Source organism: Curcuma longa, unplaced genomic scaffold (assembly GCF_044706935.1).
Source record: "Curcuma longa cultivar G26 ecotype Majalengka, Jawa Barat unplaced genomic scaffold, ITB_CL_G26_1.1 utg3290_np1212_1714210_RagTag, whole genome shotgun sequence".
NCBI lineage: Eukaryota > Viridiplantae > Streptophyta > Magnoliopsida > Zingiberales > Zingiberaceae > Curcuma > Curcuma longa.
Genome location: NW_027435602.1, coordinates 308,594 through 330,300, shown reverse-complemented (window position 1 = coordinate 330,300; position 21,707 = coordinate 308,594). Strand labels below are relative to the sequence as shown.

At 37.0% G+C, this 21,707-nt stretch overlaps 4 protein-coding genes across 4 annotated transcripts; 2 read left to right on the top strand and 2 right to left on the bottom strand.

Annotated features, from left to right (window-relative positions):
* The first annotated feature begins 494 nt into the window (after positions 1-494).
* Positions 495-1,604, top strand: LOC141820305 (protein TIFY 10b-like). The gene is made up of 5 exons (XM_074707595.1): positions 495-630; positions 715-865; positions 954-1,201; positions 1,328-1,385; positions 1,466-1,604. Exons 1-5 carry the CDS (start codon positions 495-497, stop codon positions 1,602-1,604), a joined length of 732 nt encoding a protein of 243 aa, XP_074563696.1.
* A 1,772-nt stretch (positions 1,605-3,376) lies between these two features.
* Positions 3,377-5,957, bottom strand: LOC141820354 (uncharacterized). Its single transcript, XM_074707648.1, has 3 exons — positions 5,361-5,957; positions 3,929-5,171; positions 3,377-3,568 (listed from the first exon to the last, which is right to left on the bottom strand). Exons 1-3 carry the CDS (start codon positions 5,955-5,957, stop codon positions 3,513-3,515), a joined length of 1,896 nt encoding a protein of 631 aa, XP_074563749.1. The 3' UTR covers positions 3,377-3,512.
* Positions 5,958-7,897: 1,940 nt separating this feature from the next.
* LOC141820353 (pentatricopeptide repeat-containing protein At5g39680) lies at positions 7,898-9,985 on the top strand. The gene has a single exon (XM_074707647.1). It carries the CDS (start codon positions 7,898-7,900, stop codon positions 9,983-9,985), a length of 2,088 nt encoding a protein of 695 aa, XP_074563748.1.
* Positions 9,986-11,339: 1,354 nt separating this feature from the next.
* LOC141820355 (wee1-like protein kinase) lies at positions 11,340-20,175 on the bottom strand. The gene is made up of 10 exons (XM_074707649.1): positions 19,955-20,175; positions 19,810-19,870; positions 19,656-19,722; positions 14,809-15,072; positions 14,099-14,157; positions 13,869-13,978; positions 13,754-13,794; positions 13,532-13,677; positions 12,346-12,699; positions 11,340-11,701 (listed from the first exon to the last, which is right to left on the bottom strand). The coding sequence occupies exons 1-10, from the start codon at positions 20,158-20,160 to the stop codon at positions 11,561-11,563; spliced, it is 1,449 nt and encodes a 482-aa protein (XP_074563750.1). The 5' UTR covers positions 20,161-20,175; the 3' UTR covers positions 11,340-11,560.
* Positions 20,176-21,707: the final 1,532 nt, after the last annotated feature.

Genomic DNA, 21,707 nt, shown 5'->3' with positions numbered 1-21,707 from the left:
CAATTAACCGTTATGATTTCATAGTTATTATAATTGTATATCAGTTAAGACTGTATGCGTCCAATTAATAGATGAATAATATTAGAAGATAATTATGGACTTCTTTTTAATAAAATATTAATATAAAATGCATGATTGATTCGATAAAAGAAATAAATTTTTGACTTTTGTCCTTAATTGCCTCTGGGTTGCATAGTTGCATTCGACTCGTGAATCCAGATGATGACAAAATTTATACGCCCATGCAGCAACCGCTCCATGCTTTATTGTCTGCTGCATGGATTCTGTCTGCTAAAGCAACCAAAACGTGCTGCATGTTTTAATCCCTTCATTTCAAAAAAATTCCACGTGATTCTCGACTCCCTCTCCGATCTCTCCACTGTGCTCTGCTTCTCCTCTTCGTCAGCCACAGGGTTGTCATTAATCAGCCTTGAACCCTGCTACTGCTGATGGAGTCTGGAACCGAAATGATCGAGTCACGCATTAGCGGAGAGATGGTGGATCAGAGGACGACGGTGAGTAACAAGGGACAGAAGTCCAAATTCTCTAAGACATGCAGCTTGTTGAGCCAGTACATGAAGGAGATGGGCAGCCTCCGCGGTCTCGCCCTTCACATGGCTCCATTATTAGGTCAGATTTCTTCTTCTTCTTCTTCTTCGTCAGATTTATGACTCGAACAACGCAGATTAGTTATTAAGCATGTTGCATTTTTAGATAAATCTTTGGCACCCACAACGACCATGAACCTGCTTCCTGGAGTCGTCGGTGCGTCTCGAGAAGACCAAACTGAGAACCATCAAAAAAGAGAGCCCCCGAAATCGACGGATCTCTTTCGCCATAACTACGGTTTTGATTCAGAAATCAAGTGAGATTTGTGCCTCGAGCATTTCATATATATGATGGCCGTTGAAAAAGGTTAAGGTGATCCAATTAAGTTTATTTTACTGTTATAGGCTGATGCTGAAGGGGCAGCTGACCATCTTCTATGGTGGCAAAGTACTGGTTTTTGACGATTACCCACAAGACAAAGCCAAGAACTTGATGCATATGGCAAGCAAAGAGAGTAATATTGCAGCTCAACACTTTTGTTTCTCCGCTGCTGATTGTCATCCCAAGCTCGACTCAACTTCTCTACCGGTTTCCTCCCCTGCTCCGGTGGCGGCGACGCCCCAAGTTAGCCTGTCAAAGGCCATTGAATCGGGTAATTATTCAAGCTTGGAATCATTCAGATATTGGTTCATCATTCATGAATCAGCAAATCTGAAGGTTTTGAAATTAAAATGAAGAATACCCAATGATATATAAATTTTTTGATCATGGGTTGCAGACATGCCCATAGCCAGAAGTAACTCCCTGCATAGATTCTTAGAGAAGAGGAAGTACAGGTGTGTATGCTGTTTGCTGACAAACCTCGTGCATGCTTAGTCTTTGCTCATCATAAATCCGTTTTTTCTCCCTCTTGCAGGATCTGCACTAAGGCACCCTATCAAGTCCGTGGATCTCCTGCACCAGCCATTGAGGCTGAGCCTGAATCCAGCGAATCCAGGCTCAACCTTGGCACACAGGATGAAGCCACCTCAGCGTCAATAGCAGGCATTAATTAGGATGAGCTTATATACAGTAATGCTAAGTTCGGAAACATGCATGCTTTATTTCTCTGTGTTTATTGGTCTTGTATTCTACCTATTACACTTTGATTAGTTAAAGCTAGCTGTTATTAATAATGGCTCCTACGGCCAGAGTACTGCACCCTTCTTGTTATTCGTCTGTGGAGTGGAGTCTATTCTCAGCCCACATTGCATCTTTCTACAGGCAAATATATAGGAGGTGTTTGGTTTTAAGTTGTATTTTTTCAACGGAAAGTTGGGGTTGAAAATATGTAAATGTACAGTTGGAGTTGAGAAAATGTAAATGTAAATGAAGTGTTTGGTGAATATGAGGTTGAGTTGTATTTTAAATGTCCATTTACTTATTTATCTTTACTAAGAAAATTAAGAAATCCTTATATATTTTTCACAATGGTAGATATGTAATTTGAACTTTCAAGTTGTATTTTTCACAAGGACCTCCCTAGGTCCTTTTTGCCAACCTCCAATTTCCAATTACCACAACCTCATATGTACATTCACCATCTAAACCCAAACATCTATCATCTGTCAATTGCACAAATTTTGAGAACTCAACGGAACATTTACATCTAGGAAATCTTAAATCAAACACCCCCATAGTCTCACTGTATTTTCCAGGGAGTTTCATTCAGTTGCAGCCTCTTAGGACATGCATGGAAGATGTGGATGAGAGAGGCTACTATTGTTTCTCTTGATATATGTAACCTATATTTTTGTAAGAACTTCTTGACGGAATGTTCTTAATTATTTCTCATTGACGTGATAATGGGATTATATATCAAGGTTGATTCAACTTGTAGATAATACATTTATTTTCTTCAAGAAGATATGAACGTGATTAGCCTTTTTTCTTTTAATGGGGGACAGAAACAATATATTGCCCATGAACAAGTTAATATACTTAATACAACATGAATAATAGTGTGTCTGTCTAATTCAAATAGAAAATTTAAAAAAAAATGTTTGGCAAGGTACTTAATCGATCCACTCATCCATCGAGACCTACAGCTACTCGATTCTTTTCTTGCATTTGGCTCTATGTGAAATTACTTTTTTAACAAAGCATAGAGAAGCTCAAATGCAAAGGAATTTATAGAATGATTGCGTTTGCAGCAAAACCTAGTTGATGAGACAACGTACAAATAATATTCTACTTCAGTGTAAAGACAAGCTCTTCAGGTGGTTACCTAACTTGCAAGATACTCTTCATAGATCATGTTTTCCACAAGGGGTTTTAATAAAATCATATGCTTGCTCTGTTAAATCCTATGTTCCTCATCAAACTGATCATGCAATTTAAGCATCATGTGATCCATCTAAACATTAATTTAACTGAAAGCGGAGTTTCAATTTAAGCGATCGATATGAGGTCTCTGTCGATCGGTTAACACCAATTTGATGTAAGTGAGTTGATGAGGTATAAATCTATGCTATAGCTTTGGCAAAGCTTAGCTGAGTGACTAATCCACATAGTGCAGTCAACAATCCACACATATTCTACTTTCTCCAAATCTTCATTGTATTCTTAGTCACTTATAGAAGAATAGGAGAGAAGAATATGACTGTCTTCGTCCTAACTCCTATAGAAGATCAAGCTCTGTTGCTTCTTGACTTCTTCCCGTTTCAGGTTGCTCTTGCAACATTAAGGGATGATGACAAATCTCGATTAATATCAGGATTACAACTTTCGCATTTCTTTCATCTGTTTTTTTTGCAAATTGATATATATCAATAACAAGATCCTGTGATTACAATTGTTGCCTATCCAATACAATGACTACACCCTTTGCATATACAATAACAAAAAACTGATGATCATCAATGCTAAGATCATCACTGTAATATACAAGAGAACCATATAAGCTTGGAATTTCACCCCATAAACTAAGCTTTTACTTCAGTACCTCTGCTGTTGAATGATGGGAAAGAAATTAAAGAACCTGGCACAGCAAAGAAAAAACAAGATTAATATACAATCAAATCAGGTTTCCAAAGTCAACAAACTAAGCTGCAAAGAGTGATCATACTTGAAGGTGATTTTTTGCGAAAGCATAATATAATTAACTTCCAAAGCTCCAACAAGGGGATGGGATTTAAAGACCATATGATCCAGTTCGATGGAAGAATCAATATATAGCTTTGGAATTGCGTATATAGTCATGTTATCTTATATTCTATCTATCCCTGAATTGCACTTGTTTTAATAGTGTCAAGTATTTTGTTTGCCATTTGGTCTCTAAATTCAGCGATAGCGATTCCATGAAGAAAAAAAATGAAAGTATCAGGAGCAAAAGGAATACCTTGTTCAGGGAAGATCCTGTCGTCGTGCAACGCAACATTATAACAGGGCGCGTAGAGCTTCCTCGATTTTGTCAGCTCACCTAATGATTGTTTTCCCTTGTCAGAAACATTTTCTGCATCATCACCGCCTTCGGACGATATTGAAGTAGATAACGAATCAGTCATTCTCTTATCAGTGGTTTTGTTTTTGCTGCCAAATTTTAACAATTTCTTGAACATATTTGCAACATCCTTCATTGGTCGATCAGAATCTGTAGCAAAGTTGGGTTTTTCAACACTTCCCCATTTCTTCCTTACTCGAGCAGCATCAGCTTCCCGCATTAGGTGAAGGTGGTAGGCATTGCTGGTAGATGGATTGCCTCTTGGTGATGCTGCTGAGGCGTCCATATCGGATGCTTCATGCGCATTAGTTTTTGATATTTCTGCGGCGTTGGAAGTAAAACCAGATGACACGCCACGTTCATCTACAGATTTAACATCACCAATCTCTGCTGATCCTTGGCCAGATGGTTTTTCTTCTATATGTTTGTCTCGTGGTCGTGGTCTTTCAATTTCTACATCAGTGCTTTGAGCCATCTCAAAAGAACCATGTTGCTCATTCTCCAACTCTTCTCCCTCCTCTCTTTTCTTCCAGTTCTCTGAAGCTTTGGAAGCTCTCAATTTGACAATAGAAGCGCCAACACCAGGACCTATGCCATTGCCTCGCCTGAGGAATGGTTTGGGCTCACTCCTAGCTTGCATCGTTTTGGAGACATTGCTCGTGCATTGGTCCTCTTGAAAGCTTGAAATTGGAAGGCTGCGACTGTCAGAATTTACTGGTGCTAGTTCTTTCACCTCGAAGAAACTCACTGAGCTGCTGTTTCTCATGTGACGAAACCTCGACTGCTTTTGATCCTTTAAAGCATCCATACCTGCAGCGCTGCTCTTGCTTCGATCAAATGCCCTAGAGTCTAATTGAGAGGTCACTTTTCTAACTGTTTCCAGAGGCTTCATGTTTTCCTTCCTCAAGTAAGATGATTCAACAGACCTTTGCATCGAAGAATGCTCAGAATTGTTCTTTTGTTTTGCAAGTCTAGAGCTAGTTTTGGAATGTTGAAAAGGATGCGTTGTTGAGGAATGCAGACTCTTGCTAGAGTTGATAGACAGTCCTTTCCTTGAGCCATAGCTTTTAGAAGAATCATCTACAGGAAGGGAAACCTCCTCAAAATTCTGAGCGTGACGAAGAAAATTGTCCACAGGATGCTGAAATATTCAAACCAATGTGAGCGTGGAGTTCAATTGAATTTGAGACAGATAAAGATGTAACAAAATGATTTTAAAGAGTTCAGGCTTGTGCAATTTCATAATTTCCTACAAATTTAACTCGTATGACAGATTACAACACAATCAGATATAAAATCGAAGTCTTGTGATGTCGTAAAATGCAAGTACCTTTTCTCTCAATTCTAATCCAGAACCAATACTAAAAGACCTCTGCTTCCTCGGGCAGCGAGGACCAGTAGGAGCTGAATTGCTCCTATCAGCAAGATATCCAAACTGAATCTTCATCTCTGCCTTAGTATCCTCCAGCATATCCTCCATCGCCTCCATCGCGTCTTTCTTCCGATCCCATTCAGTTGATTCCCACTGTTGCATCAGCTTCTCATCCCGCATCTGCTCGTATCTCTCATAAAGCCATCCTCTTGGGCACTCCGAAAGACTCTGCTTCATGTTGTGCTGCAGATTATGCACCATATCGAGAAGCAAATCGCCGTCGTATTCCACCAAACCTTCGGCGGAAGACCGAACTAGCATTTCGTCGGCCACCTCGACCGCATGGTCCGGTCGCGCTTCCGCGACTAGGTTTTTCTTCCAATACTGTAACTTTCTAGCGGCGAGCAGCCTCTCGAGCTCGCGGGCCTCGGTCGGCAGCTCATGCATGGAATCCTGGTCGATCCTGGAAACCCGCGTAGGCCCGGAGCGCGAGGAGGGGAATTGGATCATGGAGGAGGTACGGCGATGCGACTTCATGGTTCCGCCGATGTCCATCTGGGTGTAAGATTACTATGCCGCGGCGGCTGAGCGGAAGGAGCATATAAGAGATGGACGGCGTGAGGAGGACGCAGGTGTTCGGTGGCGGAATGGGATGGGATCCGACATTGATTTGGTCTTTTCCACATTGGCGCCGCCGTGTCGACCCGGTAAGCCCGAAATAGTACACTGGTATTTTATTTCATGGGGACGACATTTTTATGTTTTAACAAAATAGTCCAAGAGAATTTTCCAAAATAAAAATTTAAAAAAAACAGGGATGATATAGAAAATGTTCATTAGTCAAAATTTCCATTAAATTCAAAAATAAATAAGATGAGTAGAATTTGAAATTTAATAAGGTTGATTGTTTCATAGATAGATTTTTAAGTATATAAAGATATATAACGAATAAGAGAAAAAAAATCATCTATCTTTGAAATTAATCAAAAGAAATCTAAAATCTAGACTATAAAAAAAATAAAAAATGATATATGAAAACACAATATAAAAATACAATAGAACACACTACACTGTATGGATATGAGATTCACTGTATCGATGTGGGATCCAAATCTATAATGTATCATGTTGTATTTTTTTATTGTATTTTCATGTAATATATCGTTGCTAAAAAAAATTAACACAAATGGGAGGCTAATGGAGCTTAAAAATTGTAGCGAAACTGCCTATCCAAGTCAACTGTGGAACACAGTAGTTTTAACACTGGAATAAATTGAAACGTCAATTTGATTGTATCAGTGGAAAAAGTCAACTTTTAAACAAATTTCATAAAAAATTAATAGTGCACTAAAGTTAGAAGCATCCGTTCAACCGGTGATCGTATTAAAGAATTATTGATCTGAGCAACAAATAAAACACGCCTCGGTTGACCAAGTCCGTTCGTCTTTTCTAAAAAAAAAACAATCATTTTCACTCGTGACGATCGTGATGATTTTAGTTTGACCAATTAAAAGTCAAAAGCCAATATGTAGGAATATGGCCTTTTAAGCATGTGGTCAAAGTCAATATCCAGAAAAAAATTTAAAAAAGAAAGAAAGAAAGAATCCATACTTTGTCTAATTGTTGCTTGAAGCCTTGAATTATATAACGAACTATTTCTTCTAAACAAATTTCTCCATGATCCTAATTTTAAGTTGCGAAAATTTTAATCAATTCTATCCTGTCGGTAAATCTATTTTTTAAAAAAGTTATGAGGTAGTTAATATTTGAAAAGCATCCCTACATTGAATTAGTTGAGGATGTTTTACAAATAAGCTTTGTATGTGTGCCTAAAAAAATGATAAATTTCAGTTAATCTCATTGACTATCTCTAAGGGTGATCGATCCGGTCCTACGGAAGTTTTCCATCGGTCATCATGGTAAATCAGGAAGTGTATGCAGCCCAGACGTCCAACATCCTTTGATTACGCTCCCTATTTGGAAGAAAATTTCTGTAAATACGCCATAGTTAAAGATCAAATCGTAGGTACTTGGGTGACAACTTAGATGTCTTACCGTAGCACTATTGCCTCGGGGACGATGATGTGTGCCTAAGTGAATACACAAGGTAGTTACATAGACATGTTCAATAATTTGATTGTTATTGAATTCATAATAATAAGTTCTTGAGACATAATTGAGTTGATTATAATTAAGTAAATTTATAAAAAAAAAATAAGGATTTGAATTTCGATACAACTGAAGAATATCTTCTTCCACAAGGATAGATTTCACTTTTTTTTTTTAGGAGAATTCACAATAATAAGGTGTTGAGTTTTACTCTTATTTCTTTGTCATACGCTTGGAAGGCCGACCGCTGATGCTCCGCCGCGGCATCAACTTCAAGTCATGTTCGCGCTCTCGATTATAAGCACCCACCTTCGCTGTATACTCGTCGGAATCCCTCTCCTTCCCGCCTTCCAGCCTCAAGAGACGGCGCCCAAGTTGCACATCCCATGTCAACTCTCCGGCCGTCTGCTCGCCGACTCGCTCTTCTCGTGCAGACTGCGCCTTCACCTCTTCGCCAATTTCACCCTCATCTCGTCGAAGCCTTCTCAGACTCCAATGTTTTTCTCTCAACCATCTTCGTCCACGCGCGCCTTCTCAAAACATCGCTTCTTGGCGTCGTACAGGCCAATCATCTAATTGGCCTCTATGCTAACTTCGGTCAGCTAATCGACGCCCATCGACTATTCGACGAATTGCTCGATCGAAACATCGTTTCCTTCAACATGCTCATGGCAGGTTACTTGCACGCTGGATTCCCTGAGCAAGCCCTCTCAGTGTTCAAAAGGATGGTCTTCACCGAGGTGCATCTCCATCCGAATCAGTACATCTTCGCGACGGTCCTTGCTTCTTGTGCTAACATCTCAGCCCTCGACGAGGGTCGGCAATGCCATTCCTACGTCTTGAGAACTGGGTTGACTTCATACTCCTATGTCCGTAATTCACTTCTTCACATGTATGCCAAATGTTCAGACATGCAAGGTGCACTCGGTGTCTTCGAGAGTAGGTCAGATTTCGACATTTTCTCTTTCAATTCTATGATCAATGGGTTCTTGACTAATGGGCAGCTAAGTGGAGCGAAAGATATATTGAGTCTAATGGTGGAGGAGGTTGGCCAGTGGGATCATGTCTCCTATGTCGCTGGTCTTGGCCTTTGTGCTGATTCAGTGTACTTGAACTTGGGGGAGCAGTTTCATGGTCAAGTTTTGAGAAGAGGAATGGACTACAGTGACTTCATTTGCAGTGCGATTGTAGACATGTATGGAAAATGCAAGTCTGTACAGAGTGCTCTGCTTGCTTTCCGTGTGCTGCCAAGCAAGAATGTTGTTTCATGGACAGCGGTAATGTCTGCGTGCATGCAAAATGGTTGCTTCGAAGAAGCCCTCAAGTTATTCATTCATATGATAACTGATGGTGTTCAACCTAATGAGTTGACATATGCTGTTGCGCTGAATTCTTGCGCAGGCTTGTCAGCTTTGAGAAGTGGTGATGCACTAAATGGCCATGTTGAGAAAACAGGATACAAGGCTTATGTGAGTGTTGGCAATGCATTAGTTAACATGTACTCTAAGAGTGGTAGCATTGATGATGCAATCAGAACATTCACATACATGCATCACCGAGATATCATTTCTTGGAATTCAATCATAAACTCTTACTCCCATTTTGGGTATGCTAAGGAAGCGTTGGAAACTTTTCATAATATGCTAGAGATGCCAACTCATGTGACTTTTGTTGGGGTGCTTTCAGCATGTGCACATTTGGGATTAGTAGATCAAGGATTCTATTACCTGAAACTAATGAGGGATTTGGGCATAGTGCCAGAGAAAGAGCATTATACATGCATGGTTGGTCTCCTGTGTCGAGCTGGGCAGTTAGAAGAGGCTGACAGATTCATGAGAAACACAATCACAGAGTGGGACATTGTGGCATGGAGAACTCTTCTCAGTGCTTGTCAGGTAGCCGGGAATCAGAGTCTTGGTTATAAAATTGCTGAGTGGATTCTCCAAAGGGATCCTGGTGATGTAGGGACATACATTTTGCTGTCCAACATGTACTCAAAAGCAAGAAGGTGGGATGGTGTTGCAAAGATCCGTAAGCTTATGAGAAAAAGAAACATCAAGAAAGAACCAGGGATCAGCTGGATACAGGTAGGAAATGAGACCCATGTATTTGTTTCAAAAGATACGAACCACCCGGCAATGAAGCAGATTACTAAGAAAGTAGTCGAACTTATGTCAGAAATAAAGCTGATTGGATATGTTCCAAACATTATCAGTGTACTTCACGATGTCGAGGATGAACAGAAAGAAGAGTATCTTAGGTATCATAGTGAGAAGCTAGCTATTTCCTTTGGACTACTTCACATGCCGGTTGGGGCAACAATCTATGTGATGAAGAACCTTAGGATGTGTGATGATTGTCATTTAGCAGTGAAACTTATTTCCAAGGTGACAAATAGAAGACTAGTTGTTAGAGATGCGAACCGATTCCATTGTTTTGAAAGAGGGTCATGCTCCTGCGATGACTACTGGTAATTGATACAATCGATTTGCTAGATAGAACTATTCTCTTCTAAAATTATTTTCACATATTTATGGATAGGCTTGGTTTTCAGTAGAATTGTTCATGTGATATTATGTCTATAAAAGAAAATGTCTAGCTAGCATCTATATCATATGTATTTGATGCATGTACACGTTGAGTTTGTGAATTTTCTATTTTAGTAATACAGTTAGAATATTCCATTCCCCGGACTCCGCATGACGGGCGCTTCGTGTACCGGGCTGCCCTTTAGTTAGAATATTTCATTCAATATATTTGAATCCAACATGGTGTCAAAGCCAAATGAATTGCCCCACCGCCTGACTTCGCCTTACCCACTTTCATAGAACAGATCGAGCTTAGCCTTAGAGTTAGGGCCGGATTCATGACATTGAATTGCAAACTTTCAACTTAAGACCAATCTTTAAGTTGTTAATGTTGGTAGATAATTGAACCTGTGTTTTAATCATGATTCAAATTAAGAATATCTTATGTACATAAAAATAAGAAATTTATGTTGACTCCACGTAATTGATACGATCGACTCTAATAATTTATGAAAAGATAAATCGAAAAACTGTATATAAGCCAACATCATCATACATAAAAAAAAATGATAAATCCCAATCAGTCTCATAATCCCTGTGGTCGGCCCGGTCCCAATTTCCCACCGACCACCAGGATAAATAGGTAAGCACATACGGCGGCCAATCCAGATGTCCAGCATCCTTTGATTGCGATTTGGAGGAAAAGTCTTAAATACGCCGTAGAGATAAGGCAAGATAACCCGGATGTCCTACCGTTGCACCATTGCCCCGGGGACAAATGATAATCTCAGTCAGTCTCATGGACTCAATCTCTGGGGGTGGCCGGTCCATTACATTGCCCCGGGGACAATTTATAAATCTCAAAGTCTCATGGACTCAATCGAAAAATTATATAGTATTGTAGTGCCTGCATCAAATCTACATTGTTTTTCAAAACATCAATTTGTATAAAAATTTACATTAACCTCCCATTCTTCCTGAGTTTCGGATATCAAACTAAAGTAGCAATGAGCTTAAAAGCTTTATTTATGCCTCCGTGGGCATAACCCTCGAGTGGCAAAGTTATTTCATTCATTAAAAGCTTTATTTATTTTTCATATTTTGAGAAGCACTTTTAGAAAATCCTTTTATTTTGAAAAAATCAAACAAACAATGATTGTAAAAATATTTGATAATACATTGACTATTAAACCCTATTACGAAAGTGTTTCTTCAAAAACAAAACAATCCTGCAACAATTAGACAAGCAATTGCTGAAGTTAGAGAAGCATTCATCCTCAAGATGAAAATGCTGGGCTTAATCAGGTAAAATGATAGAGTTTACAGAACCCCACGAGGAAGACAAGGATGCATCATCTTCGCAAGGCAAAACGCCTGCAACATATTTATACAAAAGTTGTGCATCATTTCTTTTTCTGCGTGATACGAAAATGCAAAATTTCTGCTTGCCATTACTGAGAGCTCGACTACCACACCTTTACCTGATGCAACAGTTTCTTCCAGGTCACTCGAATCCAACCACTACCGGAGTTTGGTTAGCCTAGAACAGGACTGCCTAGAAGAAGAGTGCTTCAAGGGCAACACCTTTGGCTTCTCAAATGCAGGATGTTCTAGTATCTCTTTTGCTGATGGCCGTTTCAAAGGATCAGGATCCATCATAGCCTGCACAAATTCAGGGAACGCCATCAGTTGATGGCACATCACTATAAACAACAATTTCTTTTGTTAGGAATGAGTCCTGTGCTCCAGAGTAAATGAGTCAATAAATAATTTTTACTTTAGCACACACTATATTGTGGGGCTCAGTAGAAGCTGGCAGACTTTCTTAATGGGATATTTCCACTTGGAAGTAAAATTTATGGTGTATAAGCAAAAAGTAATTTAAACAAATCTAGTTAATACATGATGAGTTAAAAAATTAAACAAAAATCTAGTTAACAAATGATCAGAAGACAGACTAATATTGCTAATATCATTGAAGAAGTTTTCATTCACTTAGCAAATCATTAGCCACAAAGCAAACTTAAATTGCCAATAATTTAAAAAAAATGTATGGTTGTATGAAGGGTGAAGGCATAATCAAGTGACCCTATTAGAAAACTGAAGCATTGAAAAGACCAAGAAGACAGATTCATCTTTCACAATGACATTAACATAAACACTGAAAAGATAATCTCCTGAAAAGTTTATGATAATCTATCCTGAGCTACAAGCTTTACTCGTTAATTTATCATCTGCAGGAAAAGTTTGAAAGGTTGATTCAAAATGAGAATTCAACTTGTTCATATAGAACCTTGGTTAAGTACCTTAAGCACTGTTTGAAACTGAATGGTGTATCCTGGAAGCAAAGGGATTTTGCCCTCTCTAAGGTTGGAGAACTGGGGACCAGAGTCAGGCAAAGGGGAACCCTTCACAAGTTCATAGACAGATGCTCCCAAGGAGAAGATATCCACCTTATCAAGATGCTCATACTTGTCATTTAACATCTCTGGAGGCATGTAACGTGAATCACCTTCTTCAACAAGCAGACTCTTGTCTATGAGTGTTGCACAACCAAAATCACCAAGTTTATAAATGCCCTCTTTAAAATAAATATTCTCGGGTTTGACATCCAGGTGGGCTATTCCTTTTTCATGCATAAAGTGCAGTGCCTTAGCCATCTGTAAAATTAGGAAAACAATTATTGAGTTAGAGTAGTGAATAACTTTATTCACCACAAGGTCTGCGTGCTGACTGGAGTTGAACCTAATAGAATCTTTCATGCACTTAAGGCCTAATGTCATATGTCCATTAGGATAAACCGCTAAAACTCTCTAAAGAACAGATCTTATTTACATGTTTTAAGTTATCCCTCATTGTATGTTGTAGGGCCATACATGAACTATACACACGTAAACCCATGTTTTCTTAAACCATCATAAACCAAGGAACCCCAATCTTGTAATTGTTTCATTTAAAACAAAAGGTGACAGATAAACATTTCAACATAAACTTGTGTACAGGTTCAAGAAACATTTGTATCATATTTTATCACAATAGTTAAGATTGATGATATTTTGGTAGCAATGCAACAAATTTCAAAACTTTTAGCCACACTTGGTCTTGCAACTTCTATTATCAGTTATCACTATCAAGATTAACAGCCAATAAGAAGGGTAGCACTTCTTAGTTCATTCCCATCACTGACATGAATATATTAACAACCTGATCAACTGCTTGTACAGTCAAAAAGTTCCCAATTAAATTAGTTTTGCTTCTACTATGACACCTCAGTCGCTGCTTTCAGTAAATATCTTAATTACATTAAAGAGATTTCTGTCATTATAACATTACTTTAGTTGATTCAAAATGCATGACATGTTATCCGTCATTCTTCACATTAGATTCTAGTATGCACAAAGAGCTTACTCTCAAATAAGACAATCAATTATGTGCTGCAAAAGCAATTTGCCAACTAGTATGGAGTAATAGTCATTACAAGATTTAAAGGACCTGATATATTATTTTGAAGGCTTCTTCACTCTTGATACTCTGACCTTGATTTATGGAAAGACTTCGATCACAGAGTTCCATCTGAATATACAGTCGTTCATTTTCAAACCAAGAAGTGTAATATCCAACTACATTCTCATGTGATCCTAAAATTTAAAAACAGTATATAGTCAACAGTGGGATCAAGAAAAAAAAAAACTGGCTTCTTAGAAATGAGTATACCTAAGGCCGCAAGAGCTTGAACTTCCATCAAAGCACATCTCCTGAACATTATAGTTTAAAAATGCAAATTTAGACAATCTTTTCTGCAAGCAAATAACAAAAACTTAAAGCAAACCTTTCCATGTCATGATGCAATTGCCTGATGCTTTGCTTCACCGCATACAAGCAACCATCTATTCTTTTGAGAACCTTGAACACATGGCTAAAGTTCCCACAACCAATTTGCTGGAGAATAATGTAACACATGTTTAATATAATTTGCAAGCAATAAAGTCTAGGAAGTATTATGAAAAAGAATTAAGAAATCCACCATTATAATGGGGTTGATATGTTTTCATTTCATACCTCAATTTCATGAAAATCAGTGTGATATCGTGAAAGGCCATCTCCACCAATTAAGGAGACTACACAAAATAGCATAGTGAAATTCAAGAAAACAACCTTAACAATTAGCAACAGAATATACATATGCATTGTGCATTCATGACCATATGGAAAATTACAAGCATGTGCCACATGGAATCAAAAAGAAATATATTGCGTAACAGCCTTTGATAAATACTTTATATAAAATACTCAATCATTTATTTTACCAATTAAATCAAAATCCTGTTGATGAGTATCTAAAATACTTATCATTAATGTGTCATGATATGACTAACTTGGGCCGATGAATTATGCTTGCATTTAATGTATATACTAAATAGTATTGAATATAAATCAAACATATAGAAGCAGGATAGTATTGAATATAAGTCAAATATATAGAAGCAGGATAGTATTGGATATAAGTCAAATATATAGAAGCAGGATAGTATTGGATACAAGTCAAACATATAGAAGCAGGTTAATTGCATCTTCTATTTTCATGTCAGAGATAACAGGCCCAATGATATAATGATTTTAGATGCCAACTATAGAAATTATAGATCAATGAAACTCACAACATAGAACAAACATTCTGTTCTTGTGAAAATGAAAATTACAGACATAACTAATAAAAGAAACACCTAGGGATATTGAAATTCAAAACCAGAAACCAAGAGAAGGCGAACCTGTGGATTTAAATCTTCTGTCACCAAAAATATCTAGAACCTTTGATGATGTTTCCTTCATATATGGATTCCTGATGCAGGGTGGTGGTGTGACTCTACTCCGCAAAGCAATTGCTGACTGAGAAACATAACTTCTCTTCTTCTGTTGTCCAGTTTGAACTGATTTGTTATTCATATTTATATCAGAATCACAGTAATTTAACTGAATCTCCACAGTTTGATGGCTTGGAACATTGACATAGAGGGGTTTCTTAGGAGAGAATTCTGAAAGAAGGAACACAAAATTATTACATAGCTCTATATAGGCATATATTTGTAGATGGGACTTCATTTGACTTATCATAGTGCTTTCAACTACTATGAGTCACTGAAATACGTTTAAAAATTTGTTTGAAAGAAGTAAGGACTACTGCTTGGATGACAATTTATCTTGATACCTCGAATGTTTCTTAAGGAAATGTCTCCTGCTGTGAATTTTTACAAACAGTGTTACACTACAAGCTTTTAGCTGATTTCTTAGAATAAAGGAATTGAGATGTTTGTTTTATTATCATTGTGCAGTATGTATATACATAAATCATAGACTAAGTCTAGGGTTAGAGATTAACCCTATTTATTTAGAATTTAATTTACACTAATAAATAAATAATGGAAAATATCAATATAAGATATTTCCTAATACCCCCCCTCATGTTGAAGAGTGAATGCCATGAAGTCCCAACTTGTTCCACAGATTCACAAACTGATCCTTTCCTAAGTCTTTGGAAATACATCAACTAGCTATGAGTGTGAAGGTACAAAAAAAAGTTCAATCATGAAAGATAAGATTCACCGCAGTGTGTAAAGCTGCCTGATTGTCACAAAACAATGGCATAGGAGTTGTTTAAGGCATCTTTAAGTCATCTAGTATAATGCAATCAAGTTAGCTCCAAACGTTTGTTAGTCATGGCTCAATATTCAGGCTCAGCTGATGATTTAGAGGCACTAGCTTGCTTCTTGGATTTCCATGATATGAGAGAATCTCTAAAGAAAATGTAACATACCATAACTGATCTTCTTGTGGCATGACAACCTCCCCAATTTGAATCACAAAATGCTTTCAAAGTCAAATTATTATAAAAAAATAATAATAATCACTGACCAGGGGCACCTTTGATATATTTAAGAATTCAAATAGTAGCATCTCATTGAGATACTCTCTAGGCTCTTGCATGAATGGACTCAATGTGCAAATTGAGTAGACTATGCCTGGTCTGGTCAGTATCAAATAAATCAATCTACCAACTAGTCTTCTGTACTTTGTTGGATCATTTAGCAATGCTCCATCAAAGGAAATGAGTTTCAAATTTTGCTCTATTGGAAAATTATCGAGACAAGCACCTAGGAGCCTTGAATCTTGCAGAATGTCCAATGCATATTTTCTTTGTGATATAAAATACTTTTCTTGGAGCAAGAGAATTCAATACCCAAAATGTGCTTCAAGTTTCCAAGAAATCCTTTGAGACGTTTCATTTCATTTGAATCATTTCCTATGAGGAGTATGTCATCAACATATTGAGAATTGTTGTAAAAAAAAGTACCTTGAGTCTTGGTGAAAAGTGAATAATTAGTCTTTGATTGTTGATAACCGGCCTTTAGAATAGTATTTAAAAATGTAGAAAACTAATTTCTTAATACTTGTTTAAGTCTATAAAGAGACTTGTTGAGTCGACATTCTATATTCTCCCCCAGTCGACGAAGACCGGGTGGAGGTTCCATATAGACAACTTCATGTAAATCTCCATGGAGGAAGGCATTTTAAACATCCAATTGGTGGATGCACCAATTGCAAGAAACAGCAACAATAAGAAGACATCGAAGTGTTGTAAGCTTGGCTATTGGTGAAAATGTTTATTGATAATCAACACCTTCAACTTGATTGTATCACTTAGCAACAAGATGAGCCTTAAAGCGCTCAATGGTGCCACCAAACTTATATTTGATTTTGTAAACCCATTTGCAACTGATCAATTTATGGTTGATGGGTAGAGGGACGAAGTTCCATTGAGTTGTAATGCTTCCTTATTCTGTATTCATAGCTAATGTGGATCAAGGACAGCCTAAGTGTATGTTTTGGGTTCGGTGTGATTTGTGATAGCAACTAGAAAAGCAAAATGGGAAGATGAAAAATGTGAAAAGGAAAGAAAGTTGGAGAGTGGATCTCGAGTGTTTGTTATAGAACTTGGTGTCAAGGTAGATTGATTAGCTTGAGATGATATTAGGAAGTCTTTATGCCACACTAGAGGTTGTTTAAGTCGTGTTGATTATCTTGGAGGTGGAATGACAATAGTGGTTAGTTCAAAAGAAGTGTTTGAAAGTTGTGGTGTAGTTTTGGCTTCTAGTATGGACATGGAAGGATGCATAGTGTTAGAAGGAACACCAAGTGTGGTTTGCATATATGTGGAAGAGATGGCTTCATGTGTATTAGTTGTTTTTGTTTGCTCCAGTTGGTGAGAATGAGTGATAGAAGGAAATGATGACATGACAAGTCATGTTTTTGTGGTCTTAAAAAGAAAATTGGGCACTATAAAATTAGAATTTATGGGGTTAAGGTGAATGAAAAAGGGAAGATAGTTTCATGGAACTTCACATCAGAAGTAACAAAAAAATTCTCAATTTTCATATCAAATAGCTTGTTCCTTTTTGTCCAGTCAGATATCCAGCAAAGGTATAATGTTTGGCATGTTATTCAATTTTATAAATTGGGTATACAACGGTTGCATAGCATAGACAACCAAAACCCTTCAAATGATCAAGTGAGGGTGGACAGTTGCATAGAATTTCAAAAAGTGCTTTATTAGAGAGCAATGAGTATAGTAACCGATTAATGAGATAAACTGTAGTTAAAACACACTTACCCCAAAATGCAAAGGTAATGAGATTAAAAAAGCAATGTTCGTGCTACAATTAGAATGTGACAATGCTTCCTTTTAACAATTCCATTTTTTTGTGAAGTGTAAGCATAAGTGTGTTGGTATTAAATGCCATGAAATTTTTTTTAATAATCTCATAGATAGGAATTCAAGACCATTGTCTACTCTAATTGCTTTGACATGTGCAGGAATTGAGTATGGACAAAACCAATGAAAGATTTTAAAATATTTTGGGTTTTAGACTTGTGTTGCATAAGGTATATCCATGTGCATCTTGCAAAATAATCTACAATGGTAAGAATTGTTCCCTTGAGTGTGTGGGTACTTTATGAGGACCCAGATAGCACAATGCAATAAATTGAACAGAGCATGAGTTGATATGGAGCTTTATGAAAATGGAAGCCTTGTTTGTTTTGCCATGGGACAAATAGTACAATTATTATCATAAGAATTTGAAGATAACAATGAAGAAGCTAATTTAAGATGAAATGGTGATGGATGTCCAAGACACATATGCCACAAATTGGAATGATATGAAGCTTGATAACAGGTTGGTGTTCTTTGCAACGGAGGCATATAATAGAGACCATCTTGTTGTTTACCCAAGCCAATTATCTTTCGTGTAGCCAAGTCTCATATGATACAAAAAGTGAGGGGAAAATGACACAACACTTTAGGGTAGTGGTAATTTTGCTCCCAGAAATCAGATTTAAGTGAAAATTAGGAACATACAGAATATCATCTAAAATAATATCAGAATTGAAAGGTATAGTGCTAGTTGAAGTGATTGAAGCTATAGGTCCAGTTGGTAAATTAATAATAGGTAAATTAATAAAGGTGATATGATCGGTGACTCCACTATCCAAAATTCAAAGCTTAGTGAATACAAAATTAATCAAAGCATCGGGAAAAGGAGATAGACATGTCACACTTGCATAAGTATTTTTATTACCAGCATTGATAAAGCACGAGGAAGTTGTTGAAGTTGCTCTGTGGAAAATCATTGGAAGACATTTACCAGATCTGAAATTTAGCTTGTTTTGCTATTGTCCTGTGGATGAAGTCGATGTGTAGATTGAGGGAAATCTACTACATTATTTGTAATCTGTTGAAATTCATGTTGTTGTTGTTGTGATGTTCTTGTTGGTTGCCGAGTTGATCTGAATGATGGATGAAATATAGATTGGATGAATCCACGATTGAAGTGACATTGTTGGTGTTTTACTGATTGAGTAAATAAATGTTTGCTCGCAATGATGGTAAGCAAGGGTCGAAGAGGAGGTTAGGTTTGAAGCGACGGCTATGGTTTGGAAAGACGATTAGAGTAGGCATTGATACCATGATAAAAATAATAGACGAATAAGCAATAAAGGAATTGAGATGTCTATTTTATTATCATTGTGCAGTATATATATACATAAATCATAGGCTAAGTCTAGGGTTAGAGGCTAGTCCTCTTTATTTAAAATTTAATTTACACTAATAAATAAATAATGGAAAAGGTCATATTTCCTAATATTTTTCTGCTTACTTTACAAAAATCAAAGTAACAGATTTTCCTCCTCCACAGTTAAAAGAAGGCTAAAAATTTGTTGGATGTGAAATTTATTTTATAACTTAAATTCTTTATAGGGCCCATCGTATTTAGGGGTCACAATAGTTGTAACATACAAAATATAGAACGGCAATAGAGAAAAAATCTTTGGATCACTGACAATCAAATCTATGGTCAATGAAAAAGGTTAAAGAGTGCCAGAAAAAAGCTTGATTAGCAACGCAAATAAGAGTAAACTTGCACGAGCTATATCATAGGCTGCTTTTGCTCGATCAGATAACGAACTAATAATTTACTGGAAAAAAGAGAAATTGCACAAAAAGAAAACCTTAAAACTACCAAGCATACCACTTTTACAAGAAAATTCAAAAAAAGAATACCACTTTTATGACGTTTGTTCCTGCTATTCGTTGTCTTTTCCGGCGATTTTGGGCAAGGAATGTTCTCCTGCGTGGAACCCAACTTTAAAAACGAATACGCGAAGGTTAATAATCACCAAAATCCAAAATAAGAAGAAATAGGCCTCCAGTTCACCTTATCGAACTGAAACCAGTTGTCAATCTGTTGGGCATCCGGTGTGATGTAATCTGGAGTACTAAAAAACGAACAAAATACATGTACACTCAACGAAGAACAAGAATCGTCAATTAATCTGAAACAGGAAATTTCGATCGCTTACCAGAAGAAGTCTTGGCTGAGAATGCGATCCCTGTCCTCGCCTTCCTCCTCCACGTCAGCGACAGGGACGTCCTCAACACACTCGCCCTCCAAAATCTTCTCGAAGCGGGGAGGCGAGTCGGCAGAGGAGGAGAATCCTGGGAAGGGGCACAAGTTGACGTGCCCTAGCTGGAAGCTGAGACCACCGTCTGGAGAACTGCCTTCCATATCTCGTGCCTCCGCCTGCCGCCTACCGCCCGACCCTTCTCGACCTAACTCCCGACCTTGGGGTTCTCGATCTCGCCGCACTTCCCACTTCCCCACTTTTAGTCCGCCGACTCCGCCAAAATAAAAAAAGAAAACAAAGAGTTTAAATTTATAAATAGTAAACAACATAGATGAATGGTTTGGCGGGAGAATGCAATACGATCTTTTCTTACCAAACAAGCAGCCCCACTTTTTTACCCTTCTTTTCATCGACTCTGATTCTGCGTAAATGTGAATTAGGAAATACCTGGACACTTACACTTTTATTGAACAGAAACACACAACAGGTATCTACACTCCAGTTCTATGGTATCGATTTCATAATTATATATAAAGAAGTAAATCGATAAGTTATAATTAATTATTACAAAAAAAAATCAATTTTATTAAGATTCAATTATTATACATTACAATAAATCTATCTTTTAATAATCAATTCAATTATACTTCAAAAATTGAATCGGAACACACAAGTTCTATGAGTCAGGAACATGATCACTTGCCCCCGGGACATAGCTGAGTTGGTTACGACGCAGTAGAGTTGCAGAAGAATACAAGGATTTAAATCCTGACGAAGCCAAGCAATACCCTCCTGTATCGTGATCAACTGCAGTTTCCTGATTTATCTCCTCACAAATGGTCGTGGAGCCGATCGTATGAAGCCGTTAAGGCGACGGATTCCACCTTTTTACATAAAAGAAAAGGAACATGATCACTTATTTGAATTTTGATGAAATCCAATTAATATTCTCTTGCATTGTGATTAATTGTAGTTCATCCTTCCTTAGTGATTTTTTTTATTTTTGAATTCATCCTCAGTAAACTGAGTATAAGGGATTACTATCAAAGGCATTTAATGAACATATTAAAGAATGGATATTATAAAAAATTATTAATAATTTCATAATTAAGATTCACACTCTTATCAAATTAAAATTCATGAATATTTAGTTCATTTATATTCTTAAAAACTAGGAAAGCGATATCTTTGAGGAAGGGTGGATATTATTTAACCTATAAATATAACTCTATCTACTATACCTTAATAAGGTTAATAAAATACAATTAGTGAAATGAAAATAAACATAACTAAGAATACAAACATTAACATGGTTGGTTATAAGGCTCCAAATTCTTATTCCTACTCCATACCTATAAACTATCACTCTCAACAACTCATTAGTTTTCTTCTTGAGTTCCTTTTTTAGCGGTGAAGAAATCCCTTACACAAATCATTTGACAATATTAAGAACAAAGTAAAACTTTAAGTTAAGCCTATAAATACAATAAAATAAAACTCAAAAGATTAAAAAATAAGTAAAAGTTTCCACCATTACAAGCTCTCAAAACTTTATATAGCCTTTAAATAGGGTTCATGGTTGGATGATTATTATCAATTATCAAGCATAATAATTTGACATTTATCTCAGCAATAATATTTAAAAAAATAAATATTTGTTAATTTATCTTAGCTCTGTTATATATGGATTACGTTTTTTTTATTAAAA